The sequence below is a fragment of the Protobothrops mucrosquamatus genome, unplaced genomic scaffold, assembly GCF_001527695.2.
Source record: "Protobothrops mucrosquamatus isolate PMUCROS unplaced genomic scaffold, P.Mucros_1.0 scaffold288, whole genome shotgun sequence".
Lineage (NCBI taxonomy): Eukaryota > Metazoa > Chordata > Lepidosauria > Squamata > Viperidae > Protobothrops > Protobothrops mucrosquamatus.
In genome coordinates, this window is record NW_015386632.1 from 711574 (window position 1) to 736132 (window position 24559).

At 39.4% G+C, this 24559-nt stretch overlaps 1 protein-coding gene across 1 annotated transcript; it reads left to right on the plus strand.

The window, feature by feature from the left end:
• Nucleotides 1-3260: 3260 nt before the first annotated feature.
• On the plus strand, nucleotides 3261-20027 carry DNMT3L (DNA methyltransferase 3 like). The gene is made up of 12 exons (XM_029283943.1): nucleotides 3261-3393; nucleotides 6103-6186; nucleotides 6877-6921; nucleotides 7475-7554; nucleotides 9954-10066; nucleotides 10944-11115; nucleotides 11333-11423; nucleotides 12693-12781; nucleotides 14018-14093; nucleotides 15864-16003; nucleotides 17447-17532; nucleotides 19883-20027. Exons 1-12 carry the CDS (start codon nucleotides 3261-3263, stop codon nucleotides 20025-20027), a joined length of 1254 nt encoding a protein of 417 aa, XP_029139776.1.
• The last annotated feature ends 4532 nt before the right edge of the window (nucleotides 20028-24559 follow it).

Below are 24559 nucleotides of genomic sequence, written 5' to 3' on the forward strand. Positions count from 1 at the left end.
TCACAGTGTGACACTAGAGGGAAGACAAGTATACCTTTTGCATCTTTCAATTTCAGAATGACAATTATAATAGATCAAGAGTTCTTAATCTTGAGGGAGTGATGGGAATCTTAACAACAGCTGGAATCACTCTGATAAATTTGAAGAAGCGGTGAATGCTCCAACATTGGAAGTTTTTAAGAAGAGACTGGACAGCCATTTGTCTGAAATGGTGTAGGGTTCCTGCCTGAGCAGGGGGTTGGACTCAATGACCTCCAAGGTCCCTTCCAACTACTACTACTACTACTACTACTACTACTACTACTACTACTACTACTACTTATTATTATTATTATTATTATTATTATTATTATTATTACTACTACTACTACTACTACTACTACTACTACTACTACAGTTTATAAAATGATACCTCCATCACTTCTTGATGCCTATATGCCTTATTAACCTGCTTATCTTTGTCTCCTTTTCTGAGCAAATAGATACAACTCCAGACTTAACAATAGATACAACTCCAGACTTAACAATGGACTTACTATTTTTTTTCTAAAAAAAAAGTTTATGGAAATCGGAGACATTCTTGAAAATAAAAACAAAAAGAATTGATACTTTGTTTTGCAGCATCCTAACCCTCCCCCCCTCCTTTCCTTTTTCTTTTTACTAAGTTGCAAAATTGCAACTTACTCAGATGGAGCAAGAAATCTGGGAGTATTTGTGGATAATGTCACCCCTGTGTGCCAAATTGGGGGTCCCAGCTGGACATTCATTTGACATCCTAACATTCGGGCCAGAAAACACCAATGAAATTAAGATGGTTTAAAGTCATATGCCATCTACTTTAAAACAAACAAATGAGAGTACCAATTGGGAGGCGAAAAAAATTGCCATTCTATATTCTGGTATTTCCCTCCTCTTGTATTTGTATCTTTCTCAGTCTGGGCAACACCAGGTGCTCTCTACTACTAGGACATTTTTTTTTTCCAGCAGGCAGAAAAAGGGATTCATACCACAGTATATGGGGAGGGGGAATCAGGTTGGGGAAAAATGCTGCATGGGGTCACCTTTTTTTAATCTGTGCTATAGAACATTTTTAAAGTGTACTTTAATACTTTCTCCTTTTGATTTCTATTGGTTTGGTGATAGAAATCAACAGTAGGGTTGCTTTAACCTTTCCTCCCCATGTGTTGAGTTTGAAACTCCCAGAATTACAAGCCAACATGGCCAAAGAGAGTAACTGGGTAAGGTCTCCGGCTGCCCAGAGAAAAGTCTAAAACTGCTCCTTCCATACTCCTCCTTTTCCTCCGGCCCGGCCTCTTGGCCATCTTCGCGTCTTCCCACGAAGCCTGGTGCTGCAGCTGTGGTTTAAGCCCGGGCAGATTTTACTTAGTCTTCGTAACAATCCGTAACTAAGTTTCGAAGCCGAAAGGTCTTTTCGGCCAGAATTTCCTTTGTGTGTTTTCACGCGCGACGCGTTCCCGAGAACCGCTACCTTTTCTCTCCCAAACACGCGCCTCGCATGCTGGAAATCGCGCCTCTCTGTCCGCTTGGGATCCTGGCGCCGTCGGAAGGGCCTTGCTCTCTGGGCCGAGGGAATGAGTTTGCTGCCTTCACGCATGGCTCAAGACCAGATGGCGATCATCACAGTGGACACTGAGAGCGACCCCGAAGAAACGTCCAGCTTCTCGGAGGCAGGTGAGTCAAAAGGTTTCCCGGTGGAAACCTTTCGTCCCCTCCCTCCCCCGGAGGCCCAGGGAAAAATATATATATATATAAATAAATAAAATAAAATATATATTTTCCCTGGGCCTGCTTGTTAGGGAGCGCTTGTTAGGGAGCGCGCTTTAAACCTGCTTGTTAGGGAGCGCCAGAATCCTTCTTAAGGCAAGGCTTATTTTAGGTCAAGGGAAGGTTTAGAAATAGCCCAAAGTTCTCATAGATGGGGATGAACTGAACAGATTCACCAGCCCAACTCTTCTCAGTGCTGGAATCCAGGAAAATATCACCCAGGGAAAAAACCCAAGGAAGGGAGGCAGTAGCTTCTTAGCAGGCTGTTCCACAGCTCTTGTTATCAGGAAGCGCTGCCAAATATTCAAATTTATTTCATTTTGACTTGTGGGTCCTTGTTCTGCTCTCGGTTTCAGAAGAGAACAACACTCCCACACTTTTTGCAGCGTGATGTGACTGCCTTTTGATATATATATATAGATCACTATTTATATACTGTACATAAAGGAAAAAACATTTAGTTTCTTTGGTTTTCAACTCTTTAACCTGTTATTTTATTTATTTATATCCCACCTTTATTATTTTTAACGCAAGATGGCAAACATACAGAATACTCCTTCCTCCTCTTTTTTCCTCACAACTGCAGTGTGAGGTGAGTTGGGCTGAGAGAAAGTGATTGGCCCAAAGTCACCTAGTTGGCTTTCCTTTTAGAATTTTGTTCCTTATTTTACTAAGTTTACAAAAAAATGGTTTTTTTTATTTAACTTTGGCCTTTGACCAAACATTTATGAATAAATTAATATAGACCCCTATCCTCTCTCTCTCTTTTTTTTCTTTTTCTTTTTTTGCAGCCTTAGCACAAAAGTTCCTCATAGAGCTTGGTTTCAGATCCCTTATCATGCCCCCGGAGTGCTCTTTTGACATTTCCTTCTGTTTCTCCATGTCCCTTTTCAAGTGCCAAGATCTAGACACAGTACTTCTGGTGCTGCCTAACCAGTGCAGACTTTATTACCTCCTGTAATTTGGTTACGCCACTTATGTTAATCCTGCCCAAAGATTGCATTGGCCTTCTGAGTGACTATTCTTGCTCTTGTTCACCTGGTGGTCTGCTAATACTACTAGATTATTATCTTTCGAGTGAGCTAACATACAAGGGTACCACAAATCTTGCTCTCAGGTCTGAGGATAAGGCATTTGTTGAGCTCCTGGTGCTCTTTTATGAGTTATTGTAAGGCAGGGGTGTCAAACTGCCGGCCCGTAGGCCGGACACATCACGTGGAAGCCATGCCCATGCCATTGCCAACAATGGCAAAACCGGCCCGATACATTGCGCGACGTCACGTGACGTCGCAAGTTTGACATGCCTGTTGTAAGGTATTTGTTGATCTTATCCAGGTATACCTCTCTTTTTTCATTCTTTTTTTTCTTTTTTTGTTTTTAAGTATATAGCCACCCTGGAGTCTCCTTGAACTTGAGCAGTCTTCTAAACTTAAATGAATAAAGAAACCATATAAATATTTTTTTTTCATGCCTTTATGAAATGTTCCTCCCCCCCCCCACTTTTCCATTCTCTTTCAGCTTTGACATTTGAGGATAGTTTTCCTGAGATCATCTCTGTCAGTTCACTGGAAGGAACATCTCCTGCCAGTCCACTTGGGCCAAACACAAGTAATGACTTTTTCCAAGTAGATTTAAAAGTTATGATGGAAGATAGATATTAAGAGGTGACACAAGCAGAAGATAAATAAGAAACGGGAAATTCTTGCCCTTCTATGTTTGGTGCAGCCATGACTTCCAGGCATCATCCCTGGTTGTATTAAGCCAGAAATAGCCACACAAACTAGCCAGAAATAATAATAATAATAATAATAATAATAATAATAATAATAATAATAATAACAACAACAACAACAACAACAACAACAACAATAAAGTTGGAAGGGACCTTGGAGGTCATCTAGTCCAACCCCCTGCTCAGGCAGGAAACCCTATACCATTTCAAACAAATGGCTGTCCAGTCTCTTCTTTGTGGCAGCTGAATGCAGGCACACTTACATCATCACCTGAATTTTGGAATCTGCACCTTGTTTTTCCAGCAATCATAAAAAACTGGAATGTGGAGAGGAGATTGTTTCTTCAACTCTCTATCTGAAATGTGCTTAAGTATGAATAACTATGAGACAATACTGATGATGTTAGTAATGTCTAGTTCATGTTGAAATAACTCTTGTTTGTTGTTGTTTAGAACTTGAGTAATAACTCACTGTACACAGAGGGTTTTTTTAACTCTAAACAAGAACTCTGTTCATTAGTAAGATCATCCCTTCCTCCTTCAGTAATGCTCCCTATATACGAGGGCAATTCGGAAATAAACCTCTGTTTGGTTATCAATGACAGATGCTCACAGATACAGAACGTTTATTATACACATTAGAAAACTACAACATTACATTACTTTTTGACATAATCGCCATTCAAATTGAGGCACTTGTCATGTCTTACAAGGTTTGAAATTCCTTAGTAGTCACTCGGCACCAAATCTGGGCTATGGGGGAGGGTGATCAAAAACGTCCTAACGGAACTGCTTCACAAGTTCTTGAGTGCGTCTAGCAGTGTGCAGGTGAGCATTATCGTGAACCAACCCCACACCGGAAGTCAACATGCCCCGACGCTTGTTATGGATGGCTCATCTGAGTTTTCATAAAGTTTCACAGTAGAATTCTGAATTGATGGTTGAACCACGCTCCATGAACTTCGCTAGCAGTACTCCTTTGGCATCTTCACATTTGGCGGGATTTTCCATGGTGCCACTCCCGGTGTGGTGTTGGTTCATGATAACGCTCGCCCGCACACCGCTAGATGCACCCAAGAACTTTTGAAGCAGTTCCGTTGGGATGTTTTTGATCACCCCCCACATAGCCCAGATTTGGGACCAATCGACTGTTACTAAGGAATTTCAAACCTTGTAAGACGTGATGACAAGTGCTTCAATTTGAATGGCGATTATGTCAAAAAGTAATGTTGTAGTTTTCTAATGAGTATAATAAAAGTTCTGCATCTGCGAGTATCTGTCATTGATAACCAAACGGAGGTTTATTTCCGAATTGCTCTCATATATTATCAGAGATGTACGCTCTCTTCACCAGTACTGTTGGAACTGGTGTTGGCAGTTAATCTAACAAAGACAATGCCTCTTTCTCACATCTCTTTGTCACAGAAATAGCATTGGTGCTGCAGTGGTGAGAAACACACATTTCTAGTAGCTCTGCCAGCTACTCTAGGAAAAAGGGAGGGGTTGGCCTCACCTCCCCTGATCTTGTGAACAAGCTCACGCCCTTAAATCATGGCTTTAGTAGCAGATGGTAAATTAGGTGGGGTTTTGTCACATAGCCCATCATATTGGCATGATTTGGTTAAATAATTCAGTATGGTGAAGAACGCACATTTGACAGAGCCGGTAGTATTTACTGGAGAGTAGCAGAAACTTTCCACCTCTCTGTAACCTAGAGACAGCTCTAAGTTCTTGGAGGTGCATCATCCTATAGGAAAATGTGGCTACTTCCCTGCTTTGGATAGCAACTGAAATTGATAATGAACTGCATTGGAGTATCTGAGCTTTTCTCAGCTTGATGACTCCTAGATGAGCCAATGTTTCTCAATCTTGGCAACTTTAAGATGTGTGGACTTCAACTCCCAAAATTCTGGGAGTTGAAGTCCACATATCTTAAAGTTGCCAAGGTTAAGAAATACCAAACTAGACTGTAACTTCCATAATCCCCAGACATCACAATCTGTTTGTTTTTTTTTATTAGAGTTGTAATCCAACAAATCTAGAGGATGACAGTTTGGGAAAGTCCACCATATAACCTATAAAACAATGACTGGCACACATTGCTGCCCATGATGTGGACATATTGGTATAGAGTTGGGACAGAAAATTAGCTCAAAAAAAGATGGCTGAAGGATTCACTCTTATTATTTCTCTACATTGATAACTTTCAGGCATAATTGTGATATGCTTCCACTACATTTTCTGGAAGAAGGTATTTCCGAAACCTCTCCAAGTTCAAACATGTTGCCAGGAGGAATAAAGTGGACTGATTGCAACAGTTCAAATAAATTGATTATTTTTATCAGGCTTCTCCATTTTTATCAGACTTCTAGATTTTCCATACAGCATAAACATTAGGCCTTTTGGCTGGGAATTCTGGCTCTTGGAGCCTATTACAAGTGTAACTTCTGAGTTTGATCTGAAATGCAACTTAATTCTAAGAGATTTTTCATACAACCAACAGTGCTTTAAGTAAGATATGCATATCTTACTTACTTAAATTACTACATAATTAAGAAATTTCTTTTCCCTCATTATACTTTTAGTTGCATCAGTAGAGAGCTACAGTTCTCATCTTGAGATTTCTACAAGTTCTGTGGAAGAAATAAGCACCTCTAAGTTAAGCAAAGGTAATATCTCATTTGGTTTTTCCCAGAATGAATGAACATTTCTTCTGCTCAGTGCACCCTGAATAGTGACTAAACTTTGCATCCATGGGCTCTGAGTATATTGACTGCACTTTTGTACTACAGGTAGCCTTTATTTAGCAACCACAATTGGAACTGGCAACATGGTAGTTAAGTGAAACAATCGCTAGTTGAAACCGCAACTTTGCTTATGATCTTACTTCAGTTTAGCTTTGCTTTGCAGACTTGTTAATGTTGCAAATGTGAACATAATGTTGCAAAGTTACTTTTTCATCACTGTTATAATTGCAAACAGTTGCTATATGAAACAGTTGCTAAACAAGGACTACCTGCACAGCACAACATGAAGCAGAAAAAGCTTTTGACCTATAGGAAGTAACTGTGAGAAACAGAAGTATCTGTAGGGGGTGGCAGTAGAAGATAAATGACAAAAACTTCATTGTGTTGTTATTATCATTCTGCACTTTAATGGTGGGGAGTATGAGTTCATTTGGCCTGTGATCCAAAAGGTCCTCCTCACTTAGAACCTTTAAAAAATGTGCTATTGTACTGAATATAAAGAAAATAATTAACATTTTATTCAATATATATTTTACACTGAATTAGAGACTAATTCAAGTGGAAACTAATTAAAAAGCTCTATGTGAAAAGTGCCCATTCTTTTTTCTGTAGAAAATATTGCCCATGAAGTGAAATATAATGAGAGGCATATTGAAGGTGAGATATTAATGTTTTTAACTATTGATGCAATTGTTTTCGTTATTCTATTTTCATGAATTGCTGTTAATAGGGTGTCCATCCTTAGTCAAATGGCTTCCAAAAGATTTTTATGATTACAGCTTCTAGAATTATAGTTCTGAGCCCTGTAGAGAGGACTAGCCCTTCCTCCACTTGGATTCTAAATAAATTAATACAGTGCAATGCCCATTTAATTAGTCATTTTTGTCAAAAAAAATTGAGGCAATGAAAAAAATATTCTGTAGGTCATTACAGAAAAAGATGCAACAGGAAAAGTTGTAGTCCTATTAGGTACAAAATACACATATTTGCTCTTAAGATTATATAAAGACCCTATTCAAGCAGCCTTGCATTTTTACATCCTTTTCATACACATCTTTCTTTTTTAAACGATTGATGTTCCATATCCTAATCCAATCTTCATGAGTGTGTCCTATAAAATGCCAACTCCCGTTATCAAACCACAGAAATCTATGGCAATGATTACTAAAGTTAAATCTTCCTGATTTTGTTTTGTTTTGTTTGTCTGAAGATATCTGTATATGCTGTGGAGGGTTTGAGATTCACACACAACATCCTTTGTTCCATGGAGGAATGTGTGCTCCTTGTTCAGTGAGTAGCTGACAAACTTGATCACTTCTACTTCTGTTCTTTTAGCTTAAGTGGTACCCCTTCATTCAACAGAGTGAATCTTTCTGCTGGCCCTGGATTGTAAGAATTACTAGCCAGCTCCCTTCCAACTTCATTATTATTATTAATATGGCACAGAGATGCACTATCTGAGACCGAGAGACTGCAGAAATCCTCCAAAAGCCTTCAAAAATTGTTTTTGCTGCTGTGGTGTTTAATGTGATTAACTGGAGATTAAGCAATCCTATATTTAATCATAAGTAAATTCCAGCTGGTGGGGTCTAGTAGAAGTGGGTTCTCTGCCATGGCTTCTGCTCTTTGGAACATCTTGCCTCCTGGGATGAGGACTGCTCCCACCCTCCTGATCTTCCATAAGGGCCTGAAGACCTGGCTTGGGGCCCCAATGGGGAAGTTTCATGCTGGAGGTGGTTGATAGACCAATAGCAGATCCCATTTTCCCCCCCTGCACATCCTGCTCCCTCCCTCTCCATCTTTTAGTCATAATTAGTATTTGTGTTGTTATAGATATTTGTGTTTGTGTGGTTTTACGTTGTAAGCCACCCAGAATCACTTTGTGCGAGATGGATACTAAACAAATTAAATACATAAATAGATGTAATTTCACTTAAATGAAGTGGAAATAATACAAATTTTTTTTACAACTTTTTGTGCATGATCCTTGCACGCTGTTCAAAACTTACAGGTCAGAATCCCTGCCTTAGTGAGTAGAACTGTTGTTTACTTTTCCAGACAAAGTAGAGCTCTGAAATCAGGCTCTGAACAAGCCTACAGAGTCCTATCACAAAACTAAGCTGTGTTATAATTTAACTCTGACATTAAGCCACTTCAGTTCTGTTTTGTTCTTTTGTTCTGCTTTGTTTTAATGCTTTATTTTATCTGAAAAATTAAGAACTCGGGCATATAAAAGAAACTATAGGATGATTTGAAGGAAATTGTTCCCTTAATGGGGTTCATTTAACCCAGAGACCAAGATACCATTATACTGAACCACAAATTAGAGGCAAAGAAAGGTTTAAAGGCATGTGGAATTACAGACTTATGTACATTAGAATATATGTGTGATTGAACATAGTAGCAAGGTATTTAATTGGGTAGAGACAACAGCAAATATTTGATTGGGTCATATTCTCAGGAAGGTCAATTAAATCATGGGGTACAAACATAAGATAATGAGACAGGACTATAAAACCAAGAGGGTTGGGCAAGGTTTCATTATTGTTTTCTTTTTAAGGAGTTGCTTTTGCTTTCCTAAAGCTCTACTTGACTCCTAATATTTTTTCCTAGCTTATCAACATTCCCTGACCTTCCAAATATTTTATGGCTACGCTGACATTTTTAGTTTCCTTGGGACAGTATATTTGGATTACAGGCTTTCAACTGACTTCTAATATTCTCCTTCAGTATTCTTTCTCTTTCTCCCTTTTGATACCATTAACCATGGTATTTTTCAGGACTCACCCTGGGGGGGGGCACTGTATTGTGCATTTCTCCTCATTTTTGAGGGGGCATTTAAGTCAACATGGAAGGGGGTGAAAAGCTTTCTCCAATTCTATTCAACATGCTGTAAAGATGAATCTACTGGGAGAAGTCATCTATCAACGCAGGATTAGGTGTTATCAGAATCCTTATGATACCCAATTTTATATCTTGATCCTGGGTCAAAAAAGCAATATGGCTGAGAAGCAATTAGTGTTCCTTGAAAATAAGCCTAAAATGCATGTCTTGTAGATGCTAACTGAAGTAGCAATAGAAGAAGTTAGTGGGAATGATCAGAGATATTATTGGCATTATTGGTAATACGTATTTAGTATTAGTACAGTAGTCGTTTACAGCATCACTGGAAATGCCTAACAACCCCAGGAGTATTTCTAAATAAACTATATTCAAACTTCACTTCCTATTTATAAAATAAAACAATAATTTTAGCCTACAGTATTTTAAAGTGTTATTGTATGACTAGCATGAAGCATGTGCATGTGTGAACTACGAGTAAACAATATTATGAATTAAATTCATACATTAAGTTCATACATTTGCTAGTGAGGCAAATCTCTAATAATGTGTGATCATTCAGCATGTCACAAGTGAGTAATATCCAAACGCTACAAATGAAAGTTTAAAATGCTACAAAATGTGAAGCTGAAGAAGTCTTTGCCTTGCAATGATAGGATTTTCTGCCTGAGGGTTTCCTGCCTGAGCAGCGGATTGGACTAGAAGACCTCCAAGGTGCCTTCCAACTCCATCATCATCATTATCATTATCGTTGTTGTTGTTGTTGTTGTTGTTGTTATTATGTAAATAGTATTATGAATTAAAATAGTATTATGAAGTAAGTTTTATGTCCTTTCTCCTTTTTTAAGGAAAGGTTTTTGGAAAGATTCTTCCTGTGTGACGATGATGGATACCAAGCTGACTGTACCATCTGCTGCTGGGGCAAATCTCTAATAATGTGTGATCATTCAGCATGTCACAAGTGAGCAATATCCAAACACTACAAATGAAACTTTAAAATGCTACAAAACGTGAAGCTGAAGAAGTCTCTGCCTTGCAATGAGACTTTAAATGGGAGGGGGTGATAAAACATTCTTTTACTTTTACTTGATGGTGCATGTATTTATTAAAAATCATTGAAATGGCTAAATGGAAAGTTGGGCGCGATAGCAGTAGTAATAATTTACTGTTACCATTCCTGTAACAGATGGTTAATATTCCACCTTAATTGCAGTCCTACCCAGTTAATCAAATTAACTTCATGAAACCTTCGTTTTTTTCTGATTTCTGTTGTTTTTCCATTCATATCATAATATTGATCTATTTTGCTGGATGTGCTTCTTTGACAGCAAAGTGATATGAAATAGAAGGAGGTGCTCTTCCTTATAGGGAAGGAATCATCATGCAAAAAAAACCATTGACTGATCTTTGCAGTTAAGGCTATTACTAAGACTATTCCCTACTCAGGTCATTTTTCTTGGCAGTTAGTAACTCTAACAACAGATAAAAAACTATATCTCTAGATATTCCTGAACTATAAGTTCAGGAACCCCTATCAACACATTCAGTGGCAAAGTATGCTGGGACTTAGTTCGTGTGCTTCCTCCCTGACTTCCGCCATACTGAATTGTATACTAAATTTACATAAAGTTTTGTTATAGATTTTAAGAGCCTTTTGCATATTCTTGAATAGTGAAACATACAAAATATCTCAAAGGTATTTTCATAGCACTTCTTGAGACAAGTAAATTCCTAAATCTATGTTATAAAAAGGCCCGATCTATTTAACAGAATGCAGTGGGGCTCAGCTCAAACAGTACTTTGTGCCTTTAAACAATTTTATTTTTAAATTTATTTAGATGCTTTTGTGAAGAATGTGTGGATACCCTTGTTTATCCTGGGTGTGCAGAAGAAATAAAAGAAACAACTACCTGGATATGCTTCATATGTGCACCCCAGCATGTAAATGGATTGCTAAAAAGGAGAATAAAATGGCGTGCAGATCTGAAACATTTCCATGATCAAGAATCTGTAAGCGAAAGCTTGTTTAAAAATGTTCAAGTATTGCTTGGCTTTAAATTAACTGTAAATTTAAATTAACTGCTTAAATTGTGTTATTGGACCTGATGTGGCCTTATTGTACCCATGTGATATGTTAATAATTGAAGTAATTATTTCTAAAAATAAGAGAAAATGTGTGAGTTTGTAATTGTTGTTACTGGATTATTTGTTTTATTGATTGTGTTAGAACAGCCCTAATATATGGATATATCAGCTATTGTCTCCATGGGAGAGAAAGTCAATCCACGTTCTTTCACTTTTTGACAATATTACAGAAGGTAAGTAAACAGGTACAGTAATATGGATATAGTTTCCAATCCACATACAGTAGACCAGAGGTAGTCAACCTTGGCTCTTTTATGACTCGTGGACTTCAACTCCCAGAATTCCTGAGCCAGCTGGCTCAGGAATTCTGGGAGTTGAAGTCCACGAGTCATAAAAGAGCCAAGGTTGACTACCCCTGCAGTAGACTATAACTTACTTGGCTGACTTGGTTCATTAGGAGCCAGCTGTTTTGCAAAGCCATTTTATCAGTCATGTTCTCTGCTGATTGCTGATTGCAGTCTGGATTTTATGAACAAGTGACTAGAAAATAGGGATAGTGATAAGGAACCCTTTAGATCTTTGTGTTAAGGATTGAACGGGATACCTTTGGACTTTTCCAAATCTGTTTCTTTATAGATCTTTATAAAGGATAATTTACATCATGAGCTGACTACATCAGCCTAAATGTTTCTGGGTTTCTATTTCATTTGCAAGAAGTATAAGTAGTTATAGATGTCCCCCCACCCCATACACACAAATTGCATGCAATATTGCCTTCTGAGTACTACTTTTAAATTTACAGTTGCTTCATTCCATGTTCATTGAAAAATAAATGGCATACTCATTGAGCCCATTGGTTTCTGTAAGAAATATTCAAGTGTCTAACTCCTGCTGAAATAATTTATTATGAAGAATATCAACTACTTACAAGTGGCATCAACCATCATTTTTGAATAAATTAATATAATCAATCAGTCAAACAAAAACACACTATGTAAATATTGTATGGTTAGCAGATCTGAGAACAATTAATAGCTAAACACATACCTCTCTTGGGCTGGGCCAGCTGGTGGTCGGCCTGCTCCGTCTCTGCTGCTTGCCAGCTACGCCTCAGCCGGCGCAGGGGGCGGAACCACGTATGCGTGGCGCTCCCGGGCAGGGAAAGTCCTCGACGTACGACCGGTTGGGTAGTCCTCGACTTACGGCCGGTTTAGTCCTCGACTTACGACCAGTTGGGGTCGCGGCATTAAAAAGGTTGAGAACCACTGCAATAAAGGAACAGTATTTAATTTAATCCACTAAAAACTCCTTTTTATGTGTCCTGTATTCTCCTACCATTTTACTCAGGAGAATAGTATACAGGACATACAACCACCTTCCTCGTTCCATGTTGTTTAACATAGTTTAATTGGCTTTAACAGGCACCTTTGAATGTATCCAAGACAAACTGAGATCATGTGTTGTACCTAATGTATCTTGCACTTCTCATTTCACTTCTCCAGAATTGAAAAGCTTGGGGTTTCTAGGGGAAAGGAGAGGCAATGGGTACCTAAAGTACATGGATGATGTCACAGATGTGATAAGAACAAATGTAAGTGTACAAGATGCTTTATACGACTTTTATTTTTCAAGGTAATAGTCAGTATACTATGAAGAGGGGGAGGTGTTTGCATTGATTTATTACATTGTGTGGATTGTTTTGTTGATTATTTTGAGGATTAATTTTCATATAGTAGAGATGATAAGAGGCCAAGCTGAAAGAAGGTAGAGTGGGGAACTGAATGTTTGGAAGAAAACATTGGCAAGAGAAGGAAGAGTTAAAGTAAAGATAGAAACAAAAGCTGAATTTGAAGATACCCTACACCAGACATGTCAAACACATGGCCCGCGGGCCGGATGCGGCCCGCAAAGTGGTTTCATGTAGCCCGTGAAGCCATCCTGGAAACAGTGAGGGAATGGCCTCCACTGCCTTGGCCCTCCAGTAGACCATGTGAGGCTCCTCCAGTGGACCATGCCTTGACACTTGTCCTAGTCCCACCCCCTTCTGCCATAGACCCTCAGATCTGTCCCACTCCTGCCCAGGCCCCCAAAGGCACCCTTGACACGAACAATTTAGAGCTGGCCATGCCCACCCAGTAGGCCACACCCACTCCATCCATGCCCACCCAGTAGGCCACACCCATCCTGGCCACACCCACCCGGCCCCCTGAGGGCAACCGCAATGCTGATGCGGCCCTCAATGAAATTGAGTTTGACACCCCTGCCCTACACAAAATATAGTGATCCACAGTGGAATGGAGGGAGGGTTAGTGTATGTTTTGAGATCTGTCTGCAGTCTTCTTGGAGTAACTGGGTGCCCAGGAGAAGAACTGTACAACTGTTGAAAACTTGAGAAAAATTGGATTTTAAGCATAAGCTTCTGAGTAAGAGGCAGAGATTTAGGTAGGGAGAGTTGGATGCGCCTCCCACAATAAAAAGGAAGGTATTGGGATTTTACGCTCATTCTGGAGCCTACTGAGAGGATTTGGGGGAAAGGCATAGAATGTTGTTTTTAAGGAGCTGCTATACTGGGAGTTGAAAATTATGGATTATTTAATTAATATTCATAATAATTTAGCAATAGATTTGAATGAATTTGAAATAAATTATTATCAGTGGGCAGAGTCTTACCCAGTATGATACATTTTAATTGTGGACTTGTAGATTAGGGCAAATTACTGGTTTTTGTTCATTAAATATATTAATTTGGTGATCAGCATTATTAATGATCAGTATGTTAATTAATGAACCAACCAAGATTCTGAAGCTGATTTATTTTATTTACTAGATAGAAGAATGGGGTCCATTTGATTTTATTTTTGGCTCAACTCCTCCAGTAGCAAAATTTTACAAACATTCATCTGGTAAGCAACTAAATCACATCTAAAATGAAAATATTGATATAAGTACCTTGGATTCTGGTTTGTTGAAAACCATTTATCCTTTGGATTGCATTTTTCCCTCTTCTGTAAATAGATTTACTTGGGAAATTTTTTGATGGTTCCATTGATGTTAGTTATCTTCCAGAAAAGTATTTATAGCATTGTGGTCTGGCCATGCTACACATTCCTAGGCATATTTTGTTCTATTCAAGCAAACAAAATGATCCTAAAAGAAACAAGATATTAGAGCAATCACCTGTAAGATTTCTCAAATCCTCCATGCACTAACTTTGCCCTCACTGCCAGAAAAAGGAAAGGTTGGACCCAGATGTTGCTGAACCACATCTTCCAAGCTTGTTAGGGAACACAGCAAATTTGAGGTACCCTGGAAGTTGTATTTCAACAATGCCATAAACGCATTGTGAGTTCATGTCCCCCCCTCGTCCTTCTCTTCGTTAAACTAGACATACCCAATTCCAGCAACCGTTCCTTATATGTTTTAGCCTCCAGTCCCCTAATCTTGAATCTGAATAATCTTAGTCTTAGTTCAAACATAACCCATTTGTTCTCACTACTATTGGCTATTATTTACATAGTAGAGTTTGGTGTAGTGGTAAAGGCTATCAAGGCTAGGGGACAGAATTCTGCCTTAGTGATGAGGCCAGTTGGGTAAACTTGGGCCAGTCACACACTCTCACCCCTAGGAAGCAGGCAATGACAAACCACTTCTGAAAAACTTTGCCAACATAACTGCAGGGACTAGTTCAGGAAGTTGTCAGGAATCCAAATTGACTTGAAAGGCCCAAATAAAAAAAGGTGGATACCATAAATCCAATAGGCCAATATTATATTTTATCAATTTAAGAATTTTAATACGCACTTCTCTGGTACCACTGCCGTAAGCATAACTTGAAATTCACACTACTGTATATAACTATAGCTGACATGAATCAATTACTAGTAATTCAACAACTTTCCCCTATAGTAAATTATTCTAATTTATACAAGCTGCATCCTAACCATACTGGCTACGGAATTCTGGAAGTTGAAGTCCACACATCTTAAAATTCCTAAGTTTGAAAAATACTGCTGTAAGGATTATTTTAGCCATTGATATTTGTGGCAGTAGCCAAAGAGCTAGATGGTATAACTTCTTGCTACTTCCAGATCCATCATTTATAATCACCAAAATTGGGAGAGGTGGCTGGATCACCAGTCCACATACATAAAACGTAACATTACAGGTAGTCCTTGATTTATAACCAGTCAACAAAACACTTCAGGCTGTTGTAAAATGTATTACACATGGTCACATGACTGTATTCCAGGTACTTGTCAACACATTTATGACAGCTTCTAGCATCTCATAGTCATGTGACTGGAATTTGTGACTTACTTTTTTTTACAGTTTCTGGCATTTTTGTGTTTCCAAATTTACAGCCAGGTGATTTACTTAATGATTGCCCTAAAAGCAGTTATAAAATTAGGTTTGATCAAGTTGGTGCCTGATTGATTTACAACCACCATGACTTACAACTGAAATTTCAGCCTCAATTGTGGTCATTATGTACCAGTGAATTACTGATATGAGACAATTTCCTAACTGAATGTTATTGAAAAGGTCCAAAATTCTGGACAACTGAGAACAACGTATAGTATCTATCACTTAAATAAAGTGTAATTTATTTTTAGAAACCATTTTCAAAAGCTACTTACTGTACAGACAAACTGTTTTCTTTCTTTCTTCCAAAGCCTGGTATTTTTACCAATATTTTCGTATACTTCAGTATGGAAGTCCTGAAGAAAAAAATAAAAAGCCATTTTTTTGGCTATTTGTAGACAACATTGTCTTGGATGAAGAAGAGAGAGATGCAGCTTCTCGCTTTTTTCAGGTTAGTTGGAAATAAATTGTTATTGAGAAGTGAATGAACTGAGTTTGCATTACTTATTTAAATTCCTAACATTCGTGTAATTTTTTACTGGAGCAATACAAAATATGATATTGGCTCTGCATGCATCCCTGACATATCCAGGAGAGATTTCCATTCATCCTGTTGGCATCCAAAATGAAACTCGGATGCACAAACATGTGATTACAGCAAGCTTGCATTAAAGCTGATTCCCAATTTATTCCCAAGCCTCATATGAAATGGTCCTGGAAAGCAGTTCTACATTCCATTGTGTGGGAATCTGCAAACCTCACGCAGTTTCCCAGCTGATCCATAGTCTTCTCCCATGATAAAATCGCCACAGGCTGAGAGCAAAATGGTAGTTATTTATTCCTCTTAGTGGTCCGCTTTTTTCATATCAACTGAATATTGATCCATTGGTTACAACAGGAATTGACTGACCAACTTGTTGCCCGAGCCTGACATTGTGGGCTGAGAGAGAGACTGGCCCAAAGTTACTTAGCTGGTTTTCATGCCTACATCAGAATCAAAACTCCAAGTCTCCTGGCTGAATTAAATGAAATTGTCTATAGGTTGTCCTTGACTATAATGCAGCCTGCCTATTACAGTCACAAGTCATGACAGTCATTAAGTGAGGTGTCCATGTGACCACCTCACTTAATGACTCCAATCCCATTGTAGTTGTTAAGCAGCTGCATAGGTTGTTAAGTGTAGCATGGGGAGACCTTGGGAGGCCTAGTACAGGTCCAGACCTGCACTGCAGCACCTCCTGAACTTACCCAAGGCCTGCTCCTGGCTGACATGTGGCCTGCTGCTCTGTATAGGGAGGCTGAAGGATGGATTGCTGAGGTCCAGAAATTGTGCTTGAGGAGAACTGGCCTGCGCTACCCTTCAGCCTTCCTGGAGGCTGCAGGGCACCATCCAGGAAGTGGGCAGCATTTTGGGGACAGTGCTACATGGCCTCCACTGTGAAAGTAGGTCATGAAGTGGAGCAGCTGCTTCTTGAAGATCTATCCAAAATTAGGCGACCAATCTGTGATGGGATGGTGGGGAGAAAGTTGCGGTACCCAGTGGGGTGAGAAGCAGATCAAAGGCCTGCAGGGACCCAGTGGGGCATAAAAGCAGGCCCAAGACCTTGCACAATGCAGAAGGATGGGAGAGGGGAAATAGGCAGGAGGGCACTGCAGCATCCCCACAGTCGGTCGTAAGGCTGGGCATATTGCCAAATGCCCAAATTTTCTTCATATGACCATGGGGGCATTGCAATAGCTTTAGGCAGGGGTCATAAGTCACTTTGTTCAGCAACGTCATAAATTTGAACAGCTGGTAAATGAATAGTCATAAGTCGAAGACCACCCATAGTTCTGTATTATGTGGAATGGTCATCATTCTAATGTTTCAGGTATAAATATGTTTGTTTTACAGATGGAAGCAGTTCTCAGATGTAAACAAGATGATGGCAATGTCCAGAACGCAGTGCACATCTGGAGCAACATTCCATCTGTTAATAGGTGACTAACTTAGCATATTCTTTTAAACCTGAATTAATGTAAAGCGTTGTAAGTAATTTAGGAAATCCTCAGCCTCCTTAATAGATCTTTGCTTTTTTTTTACTATTAAAAAAGCAATAACGAATTTGCAATAATAAATTTTCAGAATTAGATACAGCTAAGGTTCCTGGATTTGTGCATAACTAAACTGGAATGATGTTAAATATCATGAATCACAGCACTCCCCCTCATCTCCTAAACAGCAAGACAATGTGGTATAAGATGTTTGGTCCCCTTCAGATATTTTGTTGGATTGCTGTTCCTTTTATGCCCAGGAACTATATAGCTATTGGTCAATGCACCAGGGGAATCTAGGTAATGTTTCATGTGAACTTTCACACAAAACCTATCATTTGATGATAAAGTCACATTCCAGTGTAAATCAATTCCTACAATACATCCGTGGGTGGGTAACATGTGCAACAACAGTTAAATAATATACCAATGTCATTATAAAGGATGATTCCAGGAGTGCTTTAGCTGACTGTCAAGTAAATTTATTACAGCCAAAAAGTGTATACAGTAACTATTGGTAATTTTGAGATTTTGCAGTTATTCTCCAAATATGTGTCATATGACTATACAGCATTAGCAAGAAAAAGATGAACCAATGTAGTTAAATTTGTATAATTTTCTTTATTAAATATAATTTGGCTCTCTGCATTTCAGTTTTATGAGAACTACAGTATAATTTCTCTAAATGAAGTAAGAGATATAAAATGAGATTAAACAGCAGGGTACAATATTGTTTATAATAAATAACATTTGAAAATATGAGTCAACTAGCCATTTTCATTTTTAGGAATTCTGGCTACAATTTGGCTTAGTTTTTCTATCAGAGGTTTCTCGCAGGGGTAGGCAACCTTGGCTCTTTTATGACTCGTGGACTTCAACTCCCACGAGTCATAAAAGTCCACGAGTCATAAAAGAGCCAAGTCCACGAGTCATAAAAGAGCCAAGGTTGCTTACCCGTGATCCAAGGGCAATGTTTGCTCTATATTTTTTTTATTTGATCCCTAAAATAGAAACCATATGTATAAAGGTGTATAGGTAGTTATAATAGTTTATTTAGGGCTTCGCGGTTACAATAACACTGAAAAAATGACTTATGATTGTTTTTCACATTTACGACAGTTGCAGCATTGTGATCAAAATTTGCGATGCTTGGCAACTGACTCATATTTATGATGGTTGCAGTGTCCTGGGGTCACGTGATCACCTTTTGTGATCTTCTGACAAGCAAAGTCAAGGGGGAAGCCAGATTCATTTAACAAACATGTTACTAACTTGACAATTGCAGTGATTCATTAATAACTGTGGCAAGAAAGGTCATAAAATTGGGCAAAACTCACTTAACAAATGTCTCACTTAGCAACAGAATTTTTGGGCTCAATTGTGATCATAAGTAGAGAACTACTGTGTTTCCCCCAAAATAAGACCGGGTCTTTTTTATTTTTTTATTTTGCCTCCAAAAGAGGTACCAGGTCTTATTTTGGGGGGAGGGGTGTCTTTTCCATTCACCTCCAGCACCGACAGCCCACTCAGCCGGCCCACTTCTTCTGTGGCCGAAGGAGCAGCTTCATTTTGCAGCTGAGAATGGAGCTCTGGCCTGCATTTCGCAGTGAGGCCTTTCCAGAAGGCCTCTGCAGCCGATAACCAAGCAATGGATTGAATCCATAGCTCGGTACTTGGCTGCAGTGGCCTTCCTGAAAGGCCTCTGACTCCAAAATGCAGGCCTGGGGACACTGCAGAAGAAGTAGGATGGCAGAGAGGCTGGTTGCAAGGTAAGCGGGTGCAGGGCACGTGGGGCAGCTCCACCCCTCCCCAAAACTAGGGCTTATTTTCGGGGTAGGTCTTACTTCCGGGGGAAACACAGTACCTGTACTTTATTCAAAAATACAAAGGGTAAACGAGAAAGAATTTCATTTATAATATTTGGAAAGCCACCTTTTTATAGCCAGAGAAGTTCTGTACTTTTAACATATGCAAAACTGAGTGGGAACATGGAAGAAGGGGGAAAAAATTCTACCTATCATATTGGTATCCAAAACATAATTTTGTCATGAATTTGGCATCAGCATCTTTAAATGTGGAACTATATGCTGTATTGCACAAAGAGGCCTTGTAAGATCTCCAAAGGTAAAATGGCCCAAATAGAAAACAGGATAATCCTTTATGTTAGGTTGAAATAAAAATGTAAGTGAAATGCTGAACAGCCCACTGAAAAAAATGTAGATTTTTTGTGTGTGTGTGCTTACTTGCCTGACTGTTTTTGTTGTTGTTACATAAATGTTTTCTAATTCATTTCTAGCAAATATTCTGCTTCAGAACTGAACATGGATTTATCTCTCTTGGCAGAGAACATTTGCAGATCTAGAATTTTCTCTCAACCTCCAGCTACATTGATTAGGGAGTTTTTTGTTCCTTTGAAAGACTATTTTAGGGCCTTTTCATAAGCTAATCTTTTGCCTTGAATCCAAAGCAAAGGAAGCCACTGCAGTGTGACTTTTAATGGGTATCTTGCTTTGCAAATGAAATTATGTTCAGTATGAAGATAATTTTCAGTATTTTTCTATAACCATTATGCTCATGCTGAACATAATTTCATCTCCAGATTCATTCGCATCAAGCTACTGATCAAGCTCTTCTTCCTCTAATCTGTTCGTAATATGGTTTAAAAACATTTATAGGCAATCTTATTGCTTGCTTTTTAATTTTAAATTTCAGTTTAAACATTTTTTCATTCCACATGTTTACAAACTATGTATTCCTTTTTGGGGAAGTTACAGTGCATAATTTCATGCTGAATATATTTAAGTTAGTAAATGCAGGTTTAAATTTTAAAGTGCAAAATATATAAACACAATGCCCTGATAAACATATAGAAATATCATAATTCATGATTCCAAATGTCTCATAAGGAGAATAAAAAGGGAAATGACCAATGATAAACAATGAAAAGATAATACTTACATTTATATATACTTTATTTTGATGATTTTTCTAAATAACTATTTGTAATAAAATGTTTTCTGGTCTTAAAATAATTTAATTCTTTATGTAGATTCCCATAGAAAATAACTATCTATAAAGCTTGTGAAATCTTGTCATATTATTCTAAATTCTCTTGACTGAGGACTCTTGCTTACTGAATGTCCTCCTAACAATAGTATGAATATACCCTGTAATCTTTTTATATACATTTCTTTGTGACACCTCTTTCAACTCAGCCCTAGTCTACACCTTAAATTTGTCTTTAGCTGTGTTAGTTTAAAAAGAATACTTTTCCTCTTTTCCTCACAGAAATTTTGGTATATGATCTAAGGCAGTGATGGCGAACCTTTTAGAGACCGAGTGCCCAAAAACTGGCCCCGCCCTTGCTCCACCTCCCTCCTCCGCCCCCGCTCTGCCCCCCAATCCCCTGCCCCGCCTGTCCACAGGACCACTCACTGCCTCCAGGGCCCACCGCAGATCGCCCAGGCAGCCCAGCAGTGCTATGGCAGCCACATCCTCTGCCTGCGCCCTGCAGCATCAACTGCATGATGGGGTGTGAGGGCAGAGTCTTGTCTACATTGCCTGGGTGCCATGTCCTTGGCTGCACTGCTCCATGTGGGCCACGCTCAAGGGCGACTCTCCTTCAGGGGGGCTGCTGGAGAGGAGAGGGTTGCGGGGAGAGGCAAGGCTGGGGCAACGGCACATGTGCCCACAGAGAGGGCTCCGAGTGCCACCTCTGGCACCCGTGCCATAGGTTCGCCACCACTGATCTAAGGCATTTAATCAACAATATGGTTCATGATAGGTCGATTGTTTAGAATAGTGTGGGTATTTATCTTCCATTGGTTGCTGGGCACTGCACATTATGACTTTTGTATCTTGCTGCAGAAAAAAACTAAACAACTGGCTTTTGCAGAAGCATCTGCCTATACATAATGGCTAATTTGTACTTTCCATAGTTTTTACCAGGTCTTATCCAAGCTCCTTATAAACACAGGCTTAGCACTCTTTTGAAAGAATGCTAGACCTGCATTAGAAAACTCAGAAAACCCCAATCCTTTGCTACACAAGTTGGATTTAAACCGCAAAAGACAACCAGATCTTGTATTGTTGCCCCTATCATCTATGAATATCTTATAGATTTTCCATTGCTTCTGATATAAGTGGCGTTACACAACCAGTTTCAACTAGGATGAAGGGGGTCCATTTTGTCTATGCCACATTCAACATGTATATGGTGTGAGTCACCACTACTCAGTACCTGTATTACCATTTGCAGCACTTGGTTGAAGAGAGAGTTTGTTTGTTACGAATCATTCCTTTTAGCTCTGTCCAGCCCATTTCTCCACACCATTTAGTTGAAGCCACACATCACAGATGAAGAGGAATTGTAGGATAATGTGTGAGAAAAGAGGAGAAAGTACTGTGTCCCTAATGCTCATTAGACCTTCCTCACATCTAGGATCTGCCTGTTAGTCTATTTCTGAAGATAGGAATTGTGATTTTTAAGAGTACATGTGCAAAAGTAGTGTGTCAGTTGTGTGTCACAGGGGTTTCATTTTATTTCAAACTAGCTGTACCCAGCCACGCGTTGCTGTGGCTCAGTCTGGTTTTTTTTTCAAAAAAAGCATGGTTTTACCTGTCATAGGTGTGACATCTATATAATAGTAGCTATATAAAAACACGCGCGTATTCTAATCCAACGTTGTGTCAAAATTTCAAAGCAATCGGTGAAGAACTTTCGGAGATTTAAGAATTTGAACAAACAAACATTTACATTTTTATTTATATAGAAAGAGCACTAAGTTTCCTTTCAGAAATATCAATATCAAATATCACAGGTATCAGATCAGGGGTCCCCAAACTTGGGGCTGTGGCCCATTACCAGGCTGTGCCACTAGCACCGCGCCATGGAATGTAAAAATGGGACACTGCAGGGTGCGAAAATGGGATGCCATACCTCGGAGTGTGAAAATGGGATGCCACCTCCCCACAGGGCTTGAAAATGGAACACCGCATCTTGGGGGGTGAAAATGGCACTGTGCCACTCAAGAATGGGGCAGGGCTACCGAGTATCACATGGGTGCTAGCACCACCCCATTTGCGTCACAGCTCCATTCGCACGCGTTTGCATGCATGCACATAAAATGCTGCCCTCTCCCTTTCCCTCCAGTCTGCCAACCGAGAAAGGCTGGTGACCTCTCAGTTAGACCACTTGAGAGACAGCTAAATCAGCCATTCAAGTCACCATAATTTCAACTTCCTTGAAGGAAAGACAAAATTAATACCATGTCACTGTGCTCTTGAAAACTTGTGCCCATATTCTGGTACATTCATTTTCTTCATATTTTCATTCAGGTTAGGTGGCAGTCCACAACTACAGAAATACAGCAACGTCTTTTATCTGGATCATTTTCAAAACTATTTAAAATTATGGCTTCAGACATCACTTTCATGATTCCACACTCATAGCCATTTATTTATAATCAACGTATTAGATCTGGAATGTTCAGCATGCTGGGTCACTAAAAAAAAGAACTAGGTCAAATTTTGAAAAAGTCCAAACTTTTTTCAGTTCATAGGCATACATTTAGGGAAAAATGAAGAAAAACAAACTAGTTAACTGGCTATTCATTTTACAAGTTCACATAGTTCAAAACTGACAGATTTTTATGCTACACTGTAATATAATTTCTTGGGAAGAAAAAATACAAACAAACCCCTACAGAACTCTCACTGTCATTTTAGAAACACAACATGTAGAAAAGATTTCCTGCTGCTCAAAACAGTATTAGAATAGTAACCAGATCTGTAACAAACTTATCAAACTTCAACATTTTAAACCAGAGGTCACCAACCTTTCTCAGTTGGTGGACCGGAGGGAAAGGGAAGGGGAAGCATTTCACGCTGCGAGCATGCACGTGATGCAAATGGGGCGGGGTTACCAATTGCGTGATATTTGCTAACCCTGCCCCATTGTTGTACGGTGTGGTGGTGCTGGTTTTTGTGCCCCGAGGCATGGCGGTGTCCCGTTTTTGCACCCCGAGGCATGGCGTCGGCCCATTTTCATGCCCCGAGGCATGGCGGCATCCCATTTTCGCACCCCAAGGCACGGCATCAGCCTGTTTTTGCGTGGCACGGCATCACGTTTTTGCACCCCAAGGCGTGGTGTCAGCCCATTTTTGTGCCCCACAGTGTCCCGTTTTCGCCCCGGGCGGCAGCGGCCCATTTTTGCACCACACAACGTGGCATCCTATTTTTGTGCCCTGCAGTCGTGGCGCTAGCGCAAGTGGGGGAGTGTGCACACACATGTGCACACACTGGCCAGCCTGTCCCATGCCCGGTGGCCAGCAGCCCACGGCCCATTACCAGGCCGCAGGCCACAGGACCCCTGCTTTAAACAATAAGTAATCTTGTTACAACTGAAGGAATTTGATTTGAACCATTGTTTTTAGTCAAAAGTTGAAATTAAATATTCTATTATTTGTAGCATATTTCTTCTTTATGATTTGTATTCTATGCCTTCTTGGACAATTAAGAATGGGTATAACTAAATGCTCCTGAACAACATATATGCATTAATGATCTTAGAAATGAAGGGCACCAATATGCCACCCTTCAGTTGAGTACGCTACATCTGTCACCAGCTGATACTAAGAGAACTATAATGCAATACATGTGAACAGGGCTTTTTTTGTCATAGAATGCCCAGAACGGAGTTCCGGCACCTTTTTTGGATGGAACCTTGTAGGGTAGGCAAGGCGGGTTGTATGACATGTGTGAGTTCCGGCACCTTTTTTTTTTTTCTTTCCCAAAAAAGCACTGCATGTGAAGAGAACAATGTTGGTAATGTTTCATTGTTTTAAGATTGAGTATTTAAAGATGTCTTTATTATGTGGCTACATCAACTTGCAAGGCCTAGGAGTGTAGAGGTAACCCACAGCATTGGCCTGTTATTGAGGAAGGTACTGTATTTGCCACAATAAAACATTGT